General features: G+C 41.0%; 1 protein-coding gene and 1 long non-coding RNA gene across 2 annotated transcripts in view; one reads left to right on the forward strand and one right to left on the reverse strand.

Moving 5' to 3' along the window:
* The first annotated feature begins 1,645 nt into the window (after positions 1 to 1,645).
* LOC143982082 (uncharacterized) overlaps positions 1,646 to 17,529 on the forward strand; it is a 195,413-nt gene continuing 179,529 nt past the window's right edge. Inside the window, exon 1 of the long non-coding RNA XR_013274404.1 lies at positions 1,646 to 1,842. This is a non-coding gene — a long non-coding RNA (uncharacterized LOC143982082). The remainder of the gene's footprint in view (positions 1,843 to 17,529) is intronic.
* The window catches only part of EXO5 (exonuclease 5), a 43,330-nt gene continuing 29,634 nt past the window's right edge, over positions 3,834 to 17,529 (reverse strand). The window contains exons 5-6 of the mRNA XM_077480487.1: positions 7,029 to 7,201; positions 3,834 to 5,070 (exon numbers count right to left, since the gene is read on the reverse strand). Coding sequence (XP_077336613.1) covers positions 4,621 to 5,070; positions 7,029 to 7,201 — 623 coding nt within the window. The 3' untranslated portion in view covers positions 3,834 to 4,620. The remainder of the gene's footprint in view (positions 5,071 to 7,028; positions 7,202 to 17,529) is intronic.

Here is a 17,529-nt window from a genome sequence, read left to right on the forward strand (position 1 = left end):
GGCCAAAGAAGAGGATACCGGGGTTATGGCAGCTAGCTGCTGCCATAACAACAATATTCCTCTTCAAAGTTAGGACGTATATTGGCATGCGGCGGTCCGAAAGTGGTTAATACATCATGAACTGTGTTTTTTTTTTTTAAATGTAAGAAATGTACACATGTGCGTTTGACCTGGTATCAGCCTCTTGCAATCGGCTAAACAGCAGAGCTCAAACTGGAGAGGGAAATACAGCACAAGCCAATTACTTGCTGCTCATGTAAACAAAGCAAAGACAGAAGGAGAAAGAAGGGTGAAAAGAGATGAGCTCATTAGTCTGTTATTTTTCCTTTCATGGTCCAGTCACAGGCTGGGGAGAGGGGCAAGACCTACAAAGCATTGCACCTGCAACCAGTGGATTGCAGGTGCAACGCCAGGATCCCCCATACAGGCAGACAGTTACTGAACTGCAGGAAGAATCAAAGAGGAGGTTCAGTGTGTAAAAAATAAAAAAGTCAGCAGCTACAAATACTGCAGCTGCTGACTTTTAATAATTGGACACTTACCTGTTCCAGGGTCCAGCGATGCGGGGGGAAAAAATAAATAAATAAATAAAATAAAAAAACGAAGCCCCGCTCGTCCCCCCCCTCCACTCGGAGGCGCCAGTATTGCAACTGTGGGCACCCGGCTGTGGCTTCACAGCTGGGCAGCCACTGTGCATGCGCGAGCGGCGCTGCGTGCCGTGTAGGGCTGCAACTAACGATTATTTTCCTAATCGATTAGTTGACCGATTGTTTCGATTAATCTTTTAATAACCTTAAAAAAAAAAAAAAAAAAAAGTGGATCAAATTGCCGTTCATTTTCCACCACAGTGATGGAAAAATTTGGAAAGAATAGAAAACTTCTTGGTCAAAAGGAATTTTCAGATACCGTATATACTCGAGTATAAGCCGAGATTTTCAGCCTCTTTTTTGAGGCTGAAAGTGCCCCCCTCGGCTTATACTCGAGTCATCGCTGTCTGCCTGCTCGATCAGCGTGTCGAGCAGACAGACAGCGGCCATTCTATAATTCAAAAGCCGCGCCTCCGGCTCCGCCTTCGCCTGTGATAGGCGGAACACTGAATTTCCCAGCAGCCTGTGTTCCGCCTATCACGGACATCGTCTCATCCTCATACTACGGACGAGGATGAGACGATGTCCGTGATAGGCGGAACACAGGCTGCTGGGAAATTGTGTTCCGCCTATCACAGACAGGGAGGCGCGGCATTTGAACAGGGGAATGGGCGCCGACGAAGAGCGGTGATCCTGGGACGGGACCGGACGGAGGCTCGGCTCGGGACGGGACGGGACCGGACGGAGGCTCGGCTCGGGACGGGACGGGACCGGACGGAGTCTCGGGACGGGACGGGACCGGACGGAGTCTCGGGACGGGACGGGACCGGACGGAGTCTCGGGACGGGACGGGACCGGACGGAGGCTCGGGACCGGACGGAGGCTCGGGACACAGGTAGGCTGGACACACAAGGCCACACACACACACACACACACGGATGGACACACACACACACACAGGGATGGATGGATGGATGGACACACACACAGGGATGGATGGATGGATGGACACACAGGGATGGATGGATGGATGGACACACACACAGGGATGGATGGATGGATGGACACACACACACACAGGGATGGATGGACACACACACACACAGGGATGGATGGATGGATGGACACACACACAGGGATGGACAGGCATATCTCACCCTCGGCTTATACACGAGTCAATAGGTTTCCCAGTTTTTTGGGGGTAAATTGGGGGCCTCGGCTTATACTCGGGTCGGCCTATACTCGAGTATATACGGTAATGTATGTGGTTTTTGTTCAGAAATGAAGTGAAAATTTCAAACAAAATTCTTTCATTCAGCAAATGTACAAAGATGCAGTGCTTTTTGCTGTGCGTTTTGATTTTTGCTCACGCGATTTTACTGCAATTTGCGTTGGGGGGGGCAGAGCTGAGCCCTTCCTGCTCCCAGGGGAAGTGATGTCATCAGCCCAGGCACTGAAGGAGGCAGACTACGAGGGGCCCCCTAGCAACAGGCATTTAGAGGCAAGTTGAAAAAAAATTCCAAGTGTTTTTTTTTTTTGTTTTTTTTTGTGTGTGTGTGCGCAACACCACTTTAACTATCCAAGGATCCAGTGCTGTCTAGTCCTAACTGTGGGCAGCAGTGTGGATTTTGACTTCACAGCCAGCTACCTACTGCCCATGCACAAGCTGTGCTCTATTTTGTGAATGGTCCCACAGTCTTCTGGGACCTGTGACATGTACATTACCAAAACAAAAAACACTCACACAGTGCATAAGCGGACCACCAGACCGGCTATAAAAACACACGCTGGCCTTGCTGCCCTCAAGGGCCTCATGGGCCTTGCCCATTATCCTTTGGATATGTATTTATTAAAAACATAAAAAGAAAGCTACTCACAAACAATTGTATAATATCTTGCAATAAGAGTAGTCATCAGATAGCAGCATCTAGTAACAAACAGAACTCTTCCAGAGGTCACGGAGAAGCTCACGGAACTAGCTACCAGCTGACGCGTTTCTAAAGGACCATCCCTTCTTCCTCAGAGCTCAGCAGTGGGCACTCCCTCAGCAGAGTAATGCAGGGACTGCTGAGGGAGTGCCCACTGCTGAGCTGTGAGGAAGAAGGGATGGTCCCTTTGAAACGCATCAGTGGTAGTGAGTTCCGTGAGCTTCTCCGTGACCTCTGTTACTAGATGCTGCTATCTGATGACTACTCTTATTGCAAGATATTATACAATTGTTTGTGAGTAGCTTTCTTTTTAGGTTTTTAATAAGTACATATCCAAAGGATAATGTGCAAGGCTGGTGCACTCTTTTTTTCCTTTTATCTCTTTGACCTGTGACATGTCCCAGAGGACTGTGGGGAGGAGAAAGTCAAACACAGCTATACGCTCCCCCCTCCAAAATGACATGCCATGTTAGGCAGAGGAGGAAGTTGGTGTCCTAAAGTGGAGATTTTTTTCTTTTTGGGTGGAGCTCCGCTTTAGCTACGAGGACACTTACCAGCCTAAATACGGATGTAACATGTTACAAAATAGGAGCTTATCCTTTAACTACAGAAAAGAAAAACAAGGTCCCCTCCCCTGCCTGACAAGGCTGTGTTGAGCAAATCTTAGGACTGGATGGAAAGAAATCTGCTTCGGCAAGTATAACAGCTTCCATGAATGCGTTTCATCTACTGTAAGCTGCCAGAAGTACAGTTTGAAAGCATTGGCTGTTTGTAGGAAGCACAAATGTTTACGGTTTATCAGCAATGTGATAGATGTAGACATTGAAGGGCGTACCATTTATATGGCTTTTAGTGACAACATTTAGAAGAAATGAAGACTACATAACTATGAAAGTTGACCATTGTGCATTCAGAAAAGTACCCTAACACAGTGCTTTTCCATTAAACAAATCCTGTTTCATTCTTTGAAGTTGAACTCAAAACAGAAAGTGCGAGGAAACCGTCTAACTGTGGACATACAGAACAGTAAAATCTGACAGAGGTTCTAACCATTTCCCACTCTGAACAAAAATAAAAAAGGTAGTTTTAGGGGGCATTTCACCATAAGAGGAATTTATTCCCAGGTGCTGTGAAGGGATCAGCGACATTCAGTGACGAGTTTCACCTCTGATAGACCTGCTTTGGTCTCAGGCAGAATACTAGTTCTTGCAATGCTAACTAAATGAAAGGGTGTATGGGAGAGGGAAACCTGGGATTAGTGCCAGCATCAGTTCTGATATTGCACAAAGTATATATTATACTATACATGCACACAATATAAGTAAAAACATTTATTATTTCATGATATAGCAATATAAAAGGCTAAAAATACAGCAATATTAAATACAAAATCAAAACAAATGAATGATTACTATAGCATTTATAAAAATATTTAAAAAGAATTATTAAGAAAGTACATACAAAAAACAAAAAACATAAAAATTGCTTGTTGAAATTAAGAGAATGATAAAATTAAGAGAGGAAGCGTGTCAGTGTAAACAATAAGACAAAACTGGAATTGCAGTGAAGAGGAAATACACTATATTGTCAAAAGTGTTGGGACGCCTGCCTTTACACGCCCATGAACTTTAATGGCATCCCAGTCTTTGTCCGTAGGGTTGTATATTGAGTTGGCCCACCCTTTGCAGCAATAACAGCTTCAACTCTTTGTGCACAAAGTCCATAAAAACACAGATGAACGATTTTGAGGTTGAGGAACTCGACTGGCCTGCAGAGTCCTGACCTCAGTTTGATAGAACACCTTTGGGATGATTTAGAGCAGAGACTGCAAGCCAGGCCTTCTCATCCAACATCAGTGCCTGACTTCACAAATGCACTTTTGGTAGAACGGTCAAACATTCCCATAGCTGCATACTCAAACCTTGTAGGCAGCCTTCTCAGAACAGCAGACGCTGTTATAACGGTAAAGGATGGGCCAACTCAATATTGAATCCTACGGACTAAGACTGGGATTCCATTAAAGTTCATGTTTGCAAAGTCCCAATACTTTTGACAATATAGTGTATTTCTATAGGTCATGACATCATAGTTGAATGTGCCAGTCTTCATTTAAATCGCTTTGTTGGAGTCCTGTGTTGATTTCTCCATTTACATATATTAGAATAGTCACACATTCTGCACTTCCAGGCATCTTCTATATCAACTCCCTGGATCTCTCTCTGCCCTTTCCAGAAGGATAAATAAAATGTCACTTGTTCCATAACACTCTCCTCTTTAAAGTTCACCACGTCACATCCTAATAAGGTTCCATCCCCCTGATAGCAATACTCCAGCTTTAAGCGGTCAATCCTGGGCAATTCTGAGAAAATCAGGTTCAGGCAGGTCAGCTCTATGATATCTTTCAGTGTAGACACAGTCAGCCCACACTGAACTGCGTGTTCCTTTACTTGAGGTCCCAGTTCTTGTTCTGGCCTCAGGTTCAAGCTCTGGATTAAAGATTCTGATTGTAGAACGCCACTCACCATGCCATCAAAAAGCAGTTTGTATACACAAACCTGAAAAACATACAATTAAGTCTAATAGGATCTAAAGGAATTCTACAAAAAACAAAGAGAAAAAAAAATGCCACAAATTAGCATAGTAGGTAGGTTTTCCTAACTTCAGATGTCCAAAAGGTCCTGTACAAAGTGTGCAAGTCAAAATCTGCATTGGGTTAAAGCAGCTCATCTGCCCGCAGGCCAAGCCTGGTAGTGGTCTTGTTAAGTGTTTCAATGGGTTGAAGTGTACAGATTGGGCTGGTAGAAAAGGATAGGAGCAGGCAACTTGTGGTCCACAAGAACAAATCATGGAGTTACCCTACTCTCTAAAGTTTTTATTGATGTTAAAAAGATACCCAACTGAGGAACCGTCCCCCTCCTTTTCTTTTCTCTCCTTGGGACAGAACAGGGGGATAGTGTTCTCTGATAACACTAAGCCAATAGAAACTTAACAGAAGCTCTAACCCTTTCCTAATACTAAAATTGCTTGTGTTGCGGTTTGTGCCCTCAATAGAGATATTGAAACTTATTTCCAGTCTAGGTGATAACCATCGATAGAAACCGAAGAGTGAAAAGCCCTCCTCAGCAGGCTAGTATAGAGCAATAAACAACCATAGAAAGCTTCTAGGCCTTCACTGTTCTCTTTAAAATGTAGAAAAGTTTTTTTTGAGTTGATTTGCATTTAAAGCCATAACTTCTCAAATACAAACAAGTCTGAGTTACTTTATATTGGATAAATGGAGCACTTCAGACTTCTATATCAGAGGTTTCTAGCTGGGCAGTTCACTGTGGTCGGAACAAATCTATTCTCTTGCTGAAAAAAAAAAAAAATCAAAATAAGTTATTTTACTTCCCAGGTTCTACTTCATTATTCATGTAGGGACCAGCTGTACTATGATACACGTATGCAGAAAAATAGGTCTGTATAAAAGAAGGGGGGGGTTTCCCCTCCTTTTTTTCCCTTTTTTGTTTTGCATTTCTCCTTTTTTCCTCATTCCTTTTCATGTCCTACTCCTAGTTACTGCTAATTATGCAGGACTAGCCTAAAATACAGATCTGCAAACTTATTGAACCATTTTATTTTCAACTTATGCTGGCCATATGCTAAACAAAAAATAAATTAATTAAAAAAAAACAAAAAAAACAAAAACAATCCATTCATTTTTCAGCCACCTAATGGGCACAAAATCATTGGGACATTTTTGAGCAGAAAAAACAATGGACAAGTTTGGAAACAAACGATAAATTGAAAGGTTAATGTGTTTCCCATCCGTACTGTCTGCACTAGGTATATGTAAAAAAAAAAAAAAGGAACAAAAAATGCATGCATTTATGTCCACTGAACGATTTATCGGTCATTACATGATGGTACTATCATTTCCGCTCACGATCGAATGTTCGTTTTTCAAAAATGGTTTTGGTCGATTTTACGTATAGTGTATGGCCAGCATTACTCAACGTTTGCCTACCATTTCCGAAATAGTGATTCTGCTCCAAATACCCTCATATTTCCTTGTATAAAATGTATACTTTAACCTTATAAATACATATGTACTGTAATATACCTATTAACCGAAACTTGTATTTACCTGATATTAATTTGACTGGTTTTTGTTCTTGTATCTTTGAAACATAAAAAACTTTATTAAAAAAAATAAACCAATAACATTGACATCATCAAGTTAGGCTACCTCAGCAAGTCCTGCAATCAATAGTTGTGAATAAACTAGAGTTAGAGTGTGCTCTTTGGGGTGGACTGTCATGCACATAAGGGCTTGCCAGTTTGTTTATACCAAGTCAGCTTAACAGGGGAAGCTAATGAATGCAGCTCTGACAGAGAGATTATCTTTCTAGGTGAAACAGACTTTAGTTTTGGAATTGACCATGTTACAATCAAATTTAGGTGAGTGAAAGTACGAAATTTCTTTCCAATATTGTATAAATAGATTAAATACACAACATATACATGAACCCACCTGGAGCTCGTGAGTTCTCCTCTGTGCCAGTCGAGGCAAGGTTGGGGTTGCTCGTGTTTTCAGTTCCCGCAGTTCAAGCTCACCAATGGAGGAGTAACCCAATTCATCAATTACTCCGACCATGAAAATACCATCCAGTTCTCCTAAAACTGGAAATTCACGAATGCCACCACCTGGAAGATAAGGTCACTAATCAGGCTGAGCAGACTGTAAAATAAACTTGTTCATAAAATAAATATAAAAGATGGGTAATGCTCAACTCTCTTTTGCAAAATGCTACTTCCTTGGGTTTCATACAGATGCTTTGCCGAATGAAGTTAGACAATCAACATTGTCAGAAGTAGACAAACAATAGCAGCAATCATATTTCTCTTAAGAAAGTTACAGTTAAACAGATTTCATACTGTACTCTTTACGGATGTAGATTATCAACCATACAAAATTTGACTAGAGATGAAAAAACACAAATTACACTTACCAGTAACATCATTCCAAAACATCACGACACAGAAGGGGACAGGAACAGACAAATTACACATTTTGACTTTTCCTTTTGATCGACAGGGTATAATATAGACAACTATACAGGTAAGGAGGAGACAGGGAAAAAAGCGGTATGCTGTCATGGAGAAGATTTTACCCCCTTCCTGACCAGAGCACTTTTTGCGATTCAGCACTGCATCCTTTTAACTGACAATTGCGCGGTCGTGCGACGCTGTACCCAAACAAAATTGACGTAATTTTTTTTCCAACAAATAGAGCTTTCTTTTTGCTCTACAGTGCGACCCAAAATCCTTTGGTAATCCTCAGATGTCATAATGCCTTGCACACATTCAAGGCACCCAGTGCCAGAGGCAGCAAATCAACCCCAAAACATCATTGAACCTCCACCATATTTCACTGTAGGTACTGCGTTTTCTTTGTAGGCCTTATTCTGTTTTCGGTAAACAGTAGAATGATGTGCTTTATCAAAAAGTTCTATCTTGGTCTCATCTGTCCACAAGACGTTTTCCCAGAAGGATTTTTGCTTACTCAAGTACATTTTGGCAAACTGTAGTCTTGCTTTTTTATGTCTGTCAGCAGTGGGGTCCTCCTGTGTCTCCTACCATAGCGTTTCATTTCATTTAAATGTCGACAGATAATTTGCGCTGACACTGATGCTCCCTAAGCCTGCAGGACAGCTTGAATTTCTTTGCAACTTGTTTGGGGCTGCTTATCCGCCATCCGGACTATCCTGTGTTGCAACCTTTCATCAATTTTTCCTCTTCTGACGACGCCCAGAGAGATTAGCTACAGTGCCATGGGTTGCAAACTTCTTGATAAGTTGCGCACTGTGGACAAAGGCAAATCTAGATCTCTGGAGATGGGCTTGTAACCTTGAGATTGGGGACTTGAGAACCAAAATTGTGGAAAAATAGCAACAGACAGTTCTCTTCTCCTTTTTCTGTTGTCCATGCTTAGTGTGGCATACACAGACACACAATGCAAAAAGACTAAGTGAACCTCTCTCCTTTTTTATGTGCTTTCAGGTGTGATTTTTATATTGCCCACATCTGCTACTTGTCCCAGGTGAGTTTAAAGGAGCATCACATGCTTGGAACAATTTTATTTATCCACAATTTTGAAAGGGTGCCAAGAATTTTGACCAGCCCATTTTTGGAAATTTTTGCGACATTATGTCCAGTTTGCTTCTTTTTTTTTCCCACCTTTTTTGTTTTTTTTCAATACACACAAAGGGAATAAACATGTTTATAGCAAAATGTGTTACTGCAATACTTTTCTGTGAGAAATACTTGATTTTCTGGAAAAAAATTCTGGGGTGCCAACAATTTCAAAAAGTGAGTGATGTGTGGCATAAGCTTCTAAAACACCCCGCAAATTACCCCTTTTTGGAAAGTAGACACCCCAAGCCATTTGCTGAGAGGCATGTTGAGTCCATGGAATTGTTTATGTTTTGCCACAAGTTTCTGAAAAAAAAAAAAAGACAATTTTTTTTTACACAAAGTTGGCACTTAAATGATATATTGCTCACACATGCCATGGGTATATGTGGAATTGCATGCCAAAATATATTTGGCCCTGAAATGTCAAGATAGCACAACCCCCCCCCCCCCCCCCCATGACCCCTTTTTCAAAAGAAGACATCCCAAGGTATTTGCTAAGAGGCATGGTGAGTATTTTGCAGATCTTATTTGTTGCTACAATATTTTGGCAAAAAAAAAAAAAAAAAAAAAAGGAAAGGTATTTTTTCATTTTCAAAACTGTGACAAAAAGCAAGGATTTGCAAAATACTCAATATGGCTCTCAGCAAATAGCTTGGGGAGTCTACTTTCCGAAAAAGGGTAATTTGGCGGGGGGGTTCTGTGCTATCTTGGCATTTTATGGCCTCTGAAACTGTGATAGGTAGTGAGGAAGTGAAATGAGCAATTTATGCCCTTAGAAAGCATGAAGGCGGTGATTGGTTTTCGGGGTCCTGTATGCAGCTAGACTGCCAAAAAGTCTCACATATGACATCCCCAACATATGGCATCCCCCAGGAGAAACAGCAGAATGTATTTTGGGGTATAATGCCACATATACCCATGGCATGTGTGAGCAATATATAATTTGAGGACAACTTTGTGTAAAACTTTTTTTTTTTTTTTTTTTTTAATATTTCAATTACTTGACAAAAAATTACTTGACAAAAAAAAGAAAAAATATTCAATGGGCTCAACATGCCTCTCAGCAAATTCCTTGGGGTGTCTACTTTCCAAGAAGGGGTAATTTGGGGGAGAGGGGGTTTGTACTGCCCTGTCATTAAGTAAAAGCTGCGTAAATTACAGTAAATATACCATAGTTTGTAGACGCTATTACTTTTGCGCAAACCTATATACGCTTATTGAAAAAAAAAATCTTACCAAAGACATGTAGCTGAATACATTTTGGCCCAAAAATTACAAAAACTGAGTTTATTGGCTATTTTTATAACAAAAAGTAGAAAAAATATTTTTCCCCAAATTTTCATTTATTTAAGAGGGCATTTTCTGTACGAGAGGTTGAAGGTAATAGTCAATATACTTGCCCCCCCGGGATGTGACATAATCAATGAGCTGGCTCGGGGGGGGACTCAAATTTTTTTTTTGGGGGGGGGGGATCTTGGGTAGATAGTATATTATATTATAGGCGTACAAAAAAATACACTTTTTCGAATAAAAAAAAAAAATAAGACAACAGTAAAGTTAGCCCATTTTTTTTTTTATATTGTGAAAGATAATGTTACGCCGAGTAAATTGCTAACCAACATGTCACGCTTCAAAATTACACCCGCTCGTGGAATGACGACAAACTTTTATACCTTAAAAATCTCCATAGTCGACATATAGAGGAGGTCTATGGCTAGAATTATTGCTCTCGCTCTACTGATCGCGGCAATACCTCACGTGTGTTTTTGAACACCGTTTTCATATGCGAGTGCTAATCACGTATGCGTTCGCTTCTGCCCGCGAGCTCGGCGAGACGGGGGCGAGTTAAAAAAAATTTAAACATCCCTTTTAATAGAAAAAAACCATGACAGGTCCTCTTAAATATGAGATCTAAAGGTAAAAAAAAAAGTCTTCAGATCTCATATTTGGACTTAAATGCAAAAAAAAAAAAAAAGTGACGTTTTGACTTCGCTTCCGCCCAGCTATGGTATGCAGACGGGTGAGGAATCATCTTCCCCTCACTCGTCTCCCTAGCTAGCAAGGAGACACACGCGATCGCCTCTGCCGACAACTCCGGTAAGTGGCGGAGGGCACCGGATCGTGGTGGGAGGGGCCCCCTCGATAAAAGTGATCATGCGGCGAATCCGCCGCAGAGACCACTTATCTTGTAGCCGACCGCCAGCTGAACACAGAAATACTGGGATGATGCCAGCTAGTTGCTGCCATAACAACGATATCCGTCCCCAAAGTAAGGACTACATCGGCGTGTGGCGGTCGGCAAGTGGTTAATAGGATTCGTTAGCAAGTACCGTTTAACCACTTTCAGACCGGACCAATTTGCTGGTCAAAGACCAGACCACTTTTTGCGATTCGGCACTGCGTCGCTTTAACTGACAATTGCGCGGTCGTGCGACGTGGCTCCCAAACAAAATTAACGTCCTTTTTTTCCCACAAATAGAGCTTTCTTTTGGTGGTATTTGATCACCCCTGCGGTTTTTATTTTTTGCGCTATAAACAAAAATAGAGCGATAATTTTGAAAAAAACGCATTATTTTTTACTTTTTGAAATAATAAATATCCCCCAAAAATATATAAAAAACATTTTTTTCCCTCAGTTTAGGCCGATACGTATTCTTCTACATATTTTTGGTAAAAAAAATTGCAATAAGCGATTATTGATTGGTTTGCGCAAAAGTTATAGCGTTTACAAAATAGGGATAGTTTTATAGCATTTTTATTAATAATTTTTTATTATTTTTTTTTTGACTAGTAATGGCGGCGATCTGCGATTTTTATTGTGACTGCGACATTGTGGGGGACCCATCGGAGATTTTTGACACATTTTTGGGACCATTGTCATTTATACAGTAATCACTGCTATATAAATGCAGTGATTCCTGTGTAAATGACACTGGCAGTGAAAGGGTTAACCAGTGGGTGGCAGTGTAGGGGTTAAGTGTTCCTAGGGGTGTGTTACTAACTGTGGGGGGGTTGGGCTTTCATTTAGTGTACACTGATCTCTGCTCCAATCACATGGAGCAGAGATCAGCGTCACTAGTTGCTAGGCAGAATGGAAAAATGTTGTTTATACAGCATTTCCTCCATTCGGCCGCTCCGTGAGACGATCGCGGGGATGCCCGCGGCGATCGAGTCGGCGGTTCCCGCGACCGGACTCACGGGGGTCCCGACCAGCGCGGGAGCGCGCCGCCGGCACGGCGGCAACGAATATTGGACGTACATGTACGCCAATATGCCTGCCTGTGCCATTCTGTCGACGTACATCGTCGTGCGCTGGTCGGGAAGTGGTTAATGTTACGTTTATGTATATACTTATGCATGTCCACATATAGGTCTGGAATTTATTCAGCCTACTAGGTGGAGCATATTTCTAGCCCTTGACAAATTCAGCAAAAAAGATTTTAGACAAAATTTTATGACTTCAATTATAGATTCCAACTCCATTTACACTCTTTTTTGATTGTATCCGCCTCCCCTCTCTAGCTCCTCTCTTTGTTCTACTGGTCTCTTTATACCCTGACTGAGTCTGGGAAAACCTCAACCTTGATGTCCCCGACTATTAGGGTATGGTTTGTTGGTCTCACCTGGCAAATATTATTTAGATTGGGATTTGGGTCTTTTCAAGAAGCAGTCGATATTATGGAACGTTTACAGTTTGCAGCAATGCATACCTACTTTTGGTTCAAGAAACCGTTTTATCGCAAGGACATTGGAGTAGCCATGGGGGATAAATATTCCCCCAGTTTGGCTAATCTGTTTATGGCAAAATGGGAGGAGGATGTCATCTATGTGGTCAAATGGGCTAGGTACATAGATGACATCCTCCTCCTATGGGATGGGAGTGGTCCTGAGTTACAAGAATTCATGAGATTTCTGAATAATGACAATGGAAATCGTTTGAACTATGAAGCAACTTCAGGAGAGATCTGTTTAATAGATTGGAGGATTTCCCTGAAAGAGGATAGATTAATTAAATCTACTTTCTTCAAACCTACGGACAGAAATTCCTACATTTCCTTGGACATCTGCCATGGTGAGTCCTGGCTCAGATTAGTACCCAATAGCCAATATATGCATTTAAGGCGTAACTCTACTGAGGTGGACAAGTATAAGACACAAGTGGTTGTTCTAACCAATAGATTTGTACAAAAAGGGATACAAGCTTGAGTCTCTTAATGCCATTATGGGCCAGGTTCAAGCGATGGATAGGGTTATTCTGCTGAGAGAAAGGCCAAGAACTAATGGTAATGATACAAATATACCTCCCCATTTATTACAAGGTTCTCTACTCAGCACCAGAATATAAAACACTTGATTCAGAAGCACTGGCATATATTGGGCAATGATAGAGTGTTGAGCACTATATTGCCCAACAAACCTCAAGTAGTCATTAGGGGAAGCTCCCTCCCTAAGGAATAGAATTGCTTCAAATGTCTATAAATCGACCATCTCAAAAAAAAAAATCTGTATTTCATAATCCTATGGGATACTACCATTGCAGAAAATGTCAAGTTTACCATCAATTGTTGTAAGAATAGGAGAGAAACTTCTACAAGCACTTCTCATGCTTTAAGAATAGAGCCATTCATTACATCTTCTACCACTGGGGTGGTGTACCAGTTACAATGTCCTTGTGGGCTCCAATATGTGGGTAGGACCAAGCGAGCCCTGCAAGTTAGACTAAATGAATATATTAACAATATAAGGAAGGGTTTTAAGAAACATTCTGTGTCCAAACATTACACAGTGGTACACAATAGGGACCCTTCAAATACAATTTTTCTAGGCATTGACAGGTATAGTCCCCACTGGAGAGGGAGCTCTCTAGTTAGGGAGATTTCTAAACTTGAAATGCAATGGATACATAAGGTGAAATCATGTATACCCTATGGCTTGAATGTAGATGTTAATGTGAATGCATTCATAGAAAATTCGTAATCTTAGAACCCACTGATGTGATGTATTATGTTTTAGAGAGTGTAACCACTGATATAAGTCTTAGTCAGCTCATTTAGGGGCAGGGGGGAACTTTTTGAGGATAACCTATAATCCAATTTTTGAATTCCTTATTTGCTCATTTCTAATCTAAAATTCCTTTTTTGTCATTTTTATTTTGATTTATATATTTTCTGAAGCTGGCCACCAGTTTATTTGGCATCGCTGGCACCATCTTAGGTTGGTTGGAACACAGATATTAAATGACATGGAATGAGGCCTCATAACTATGCATCTCTTTGTTTACCAACTAGCAGTGAACAATATATACATTTAGGTTTTTTGGTTTATATTTTTCATTGTATTTTTTTCTTTCCATTTTTAGTTGGGATAATGATCTTAGTAGAACTCATTTGGCATTGTATGATTTTTATCCACTAGATGTCACTCTAATTGACTGCAGTGTCGCAACCCCATTGAAATAATTGCGACACTTCCAGCTGTTGAATATAGCTTTTAAAACATTTTTAGGCAGCTCTGCAACTATTGTGGTAGAGTCTGCTGATAATGCTCATTAAAGTGGGGTGCCCCTAAAAAAAAAAAGTCAGCAGCTACAAATACTGCAGCTGCTGACTTTTAATAATCGGACACTTACCTGTCCCAGGGTCCAGCAATGCGGGGGAACGAAGCCCCCCCCCCCCCATTCCCCGCTCCGCTCGCGGGGCCATCATTCGTACTGTGGGCACCCGGCTGTGGCTTCACAGCCGGGCACCCACTGCGCGAGCGGGCGGCGCCATGATACGCTGCACAGTCATCTGGGACACGTGACAGGCAAGGAAGAAGGCAGACTACGAGGGACCCCCCCAACAGGTATTTAGAGGAGAGTAAAAAAAATAAAATGTTTTTTTACAATTTATTTATTTTTTTATAAGAATTTTAAGCACTTTATTATTTTTTGGTGGCAACACCACTTTAAGACAAAGCCTATTTCTGACACTTGTTGTTTACAAGTTAAAAACAGTATTTTTTGCTAGGAAATTGCTTGGAAACCCCAAACATTATATACAATTTTTTAGCAAAGACTCTAGAAAATAACATGGCAAGTGTGCAATATTTTATGTCACGCTGTATTTGCGCAGCAGTCTTTCAAATGCAATTTGTTTGGAAAAAGAAATGCACTTTTTAAATAAAAAAAAAAATAAGAAAAACAGTAAAGTTAGCCCCATTTTTTTTTTTGCATATTGTGAAAGATGATGTTACGCCGAGTACATAGATTCCCAACATGTTATTCTTTCAAACTGCAAGCATTTGTAGAGTGTCGACAAACTACGGTACCTAAAACTCCATAGGCAATATTTGTCATTTTAAACTGGCAACTGTTAAAAATTGTTAGAGGAGGTCTTTTGCTAGAATTATTGCTCCCGCTCTAATGCTTTGTACACACGGTCGGATATTCCGACAACAAAATCCGTCAGATTTTTTTCCAGCGGATTTGTCCTAAACTGGTGTTGCATACAGTTGTCGGAAAATCTAATCGTTCGGAACGTGATGACTTTCGTTATGACGGGACTATGTTGAGGCTATTAGCCAATAGCTGCGGTCTCATAATTTGATCTGAGCATGTGTGATCGGAATTCTCTACAAACGATCGTAAAAAGTCGGAAAATTTGAGATCCTGCTCTCAAATTTTTTCCGTCTGAATTTCCAACAGAAAAAGTCTGATAGAGCCCACACGATCGGATTTTCAGACAATATAATCCGATCAGACCTTTTCAGTCGGAATTTCCGACCAAGTGTACAAGGCATAAGGATTGCGGCGATACCTCACATGTGATTTGAACACTTTACATTTGCAGGCGCAACTTACTTATGTGTTTTCTTTGGTTAGTGAGTGCATCTCCATACCATTGCAGGGTGGAAGCAACGTCAAAAACGTCACTTCTGCCCATAGCTCTTAAAGGGCCATTTTTTTTTTTTTTCAAATCACCACATTTTTGTAAATTTTATTTTTGCATTGCATTTTAGTGTAAATATGAGATCTGAGGTCTTTTTGACCCCAGATCTCATATTTAAGAGTTTCTGTCATGCTTTTTTTCTATTACAAGGGATGCTTACATTCTTTGTAATAGGAATAAAAGTGACACTTTTTTTTTTTTAAAAGAACAGTGTAAAAATTAAAAAGGTAAAAATACATACATCAAGCTCGCATGCAGAAGCGAACGCATATGTGTGAGTAGCGCCGCATATGAAAACGGTGTTCAAATCACACACGTTAGGCATCGCCATGATCGGAAGAGCGAGAGCAATAATTTTAGCCCTAGACCTCCTCTGTAACTCAAAACATGCAACCTGTAGAATTTTTTTTTTTAAATGTCATCTATGGAGGTTTTTAAGGGTAAAAGTTTGTTGCCATTCCACGAGAGGGCGCAATTTTGAAGCGTGACATGTTGGGTATCAATTTACTCGACGTAACATTATCTTTTACAATATAAAAAAAATAAAAAATATTGGGCTAACTTTACTGGTTTTTTTTTAATTAATAAAATAAGACAAGTGTATTTTTCCACAAAAAAGTGCTCTTGTAAGACCGCCGCGCAAATACGGTGTGACAAAGAATTGCAACGACTGCCATTTTATTCTCTAGGTTGTTAGAAAAAAAAAATGTATAATGTTTGGGGTTTTTATGTAATTTTCTAGTAACAAAAACAGTTTTTAACTGGTAAACAACAAATCTCAGAAAGAGGCTTGGTCCTTAAGTGGTTGAACTTTTTTTTTTTATTATTTATTTATACACTTCCTTAACCATTTATGGACTGAGCCTCTTTTTTTAGATATGTTGTTTACAAGTTAAAACTGGAGTTAGTACTTACCGGTAACTCCTTTTCCGGTGGTCTTCCAGGACAGCCCTTGAGAGATGGAGCTCCTCCCATCGACACAGGAAACACATTGCCACAGTTCAAAAGGCGGTCCCTCAGGTCCCTGGTCAGTCATTCACCAAGAACCGAAGGATGGAACTGAAAAACATATAAACCATAACAGGTAATAACATTAGTACATCACTGCAATCAAATAAAGGGTGGGATCGTGCTGTCCTGGAAGACCACCGGAAAAGGAGTTACCGGTAAGTACTAACTCCAGTTTTCCCAAGTGTTCTTCCAGGACAGCCCTTGAGAGGATCCCCAAGTACTTACCAGATTAGGGGGGGACCACGGCCTGGAGGACTTTCCTCCCAAAGGCCTGATCCTGACTAGACATTAAGTCCAGTCGGTAATGCCTTGTAAAGGTGGAAAAGCTTGACCATGTGGCTGCTTTACATACCTGCTCCGGGGTGGCACCAGCTCTTTCTGCCCAGGATGCAGACAACGCTCTTGTTGAGTGAGCTTTAACACCCTCAGGAGGATCTCTATTCAAGGCCTTATACCCCTCTGCTATAGCTAGCCTAATCCATCTAGCTATGGTTACTTTTGAAGCTTTCTGTCCCCTACGCTGTCCGGAAAAAAGGACAAAAAGGGAGTCTGAGATTCTGAATGGATTTGTTATTTTAAGATATTCTAGAATACACCTCCTCACATCCAATAAATGAAAACGTTCCTCTTTCTCATTTGCTGCATTTTGACAAAATGAAGGGAGGACAATATCTTGGGACCTATGGAAACTAGATGCTACCTTTGGTAAGAACCCAGGGTCTGTCTTTAGAATGACTCTGTCTTCTAGGATCTGTAGGAATGGTTCCCTGATGGAAAGTGCTTGGATTTCACTGACCCTACGGGCTGAAGTGATTGCCACCAGGAGAACTGTCTTAAAGGTAATAAGCCTTAGGGAGGCCTCTGAGATAGGCTCAAAGGGTGACCCCAAGAAAGCTT

This window comes from Lithobates pipiens, unplaced genomic scaffold (genome assembly GCF_037356315.1).
Source record: "Lithobates pipiens isolate NorthernLeopardFrog02 unplaced genomic scaffold, aLitPip1_a1.2 Scaffold_16, whole genome shotgun sequence".
Taxonomy (NCBI): domain Eukaryota; kingdom Metazoa; phylum Chordata; class Amphibia; order Anura; family Ranidae; genus Lithobates; species Lithobates pipiens.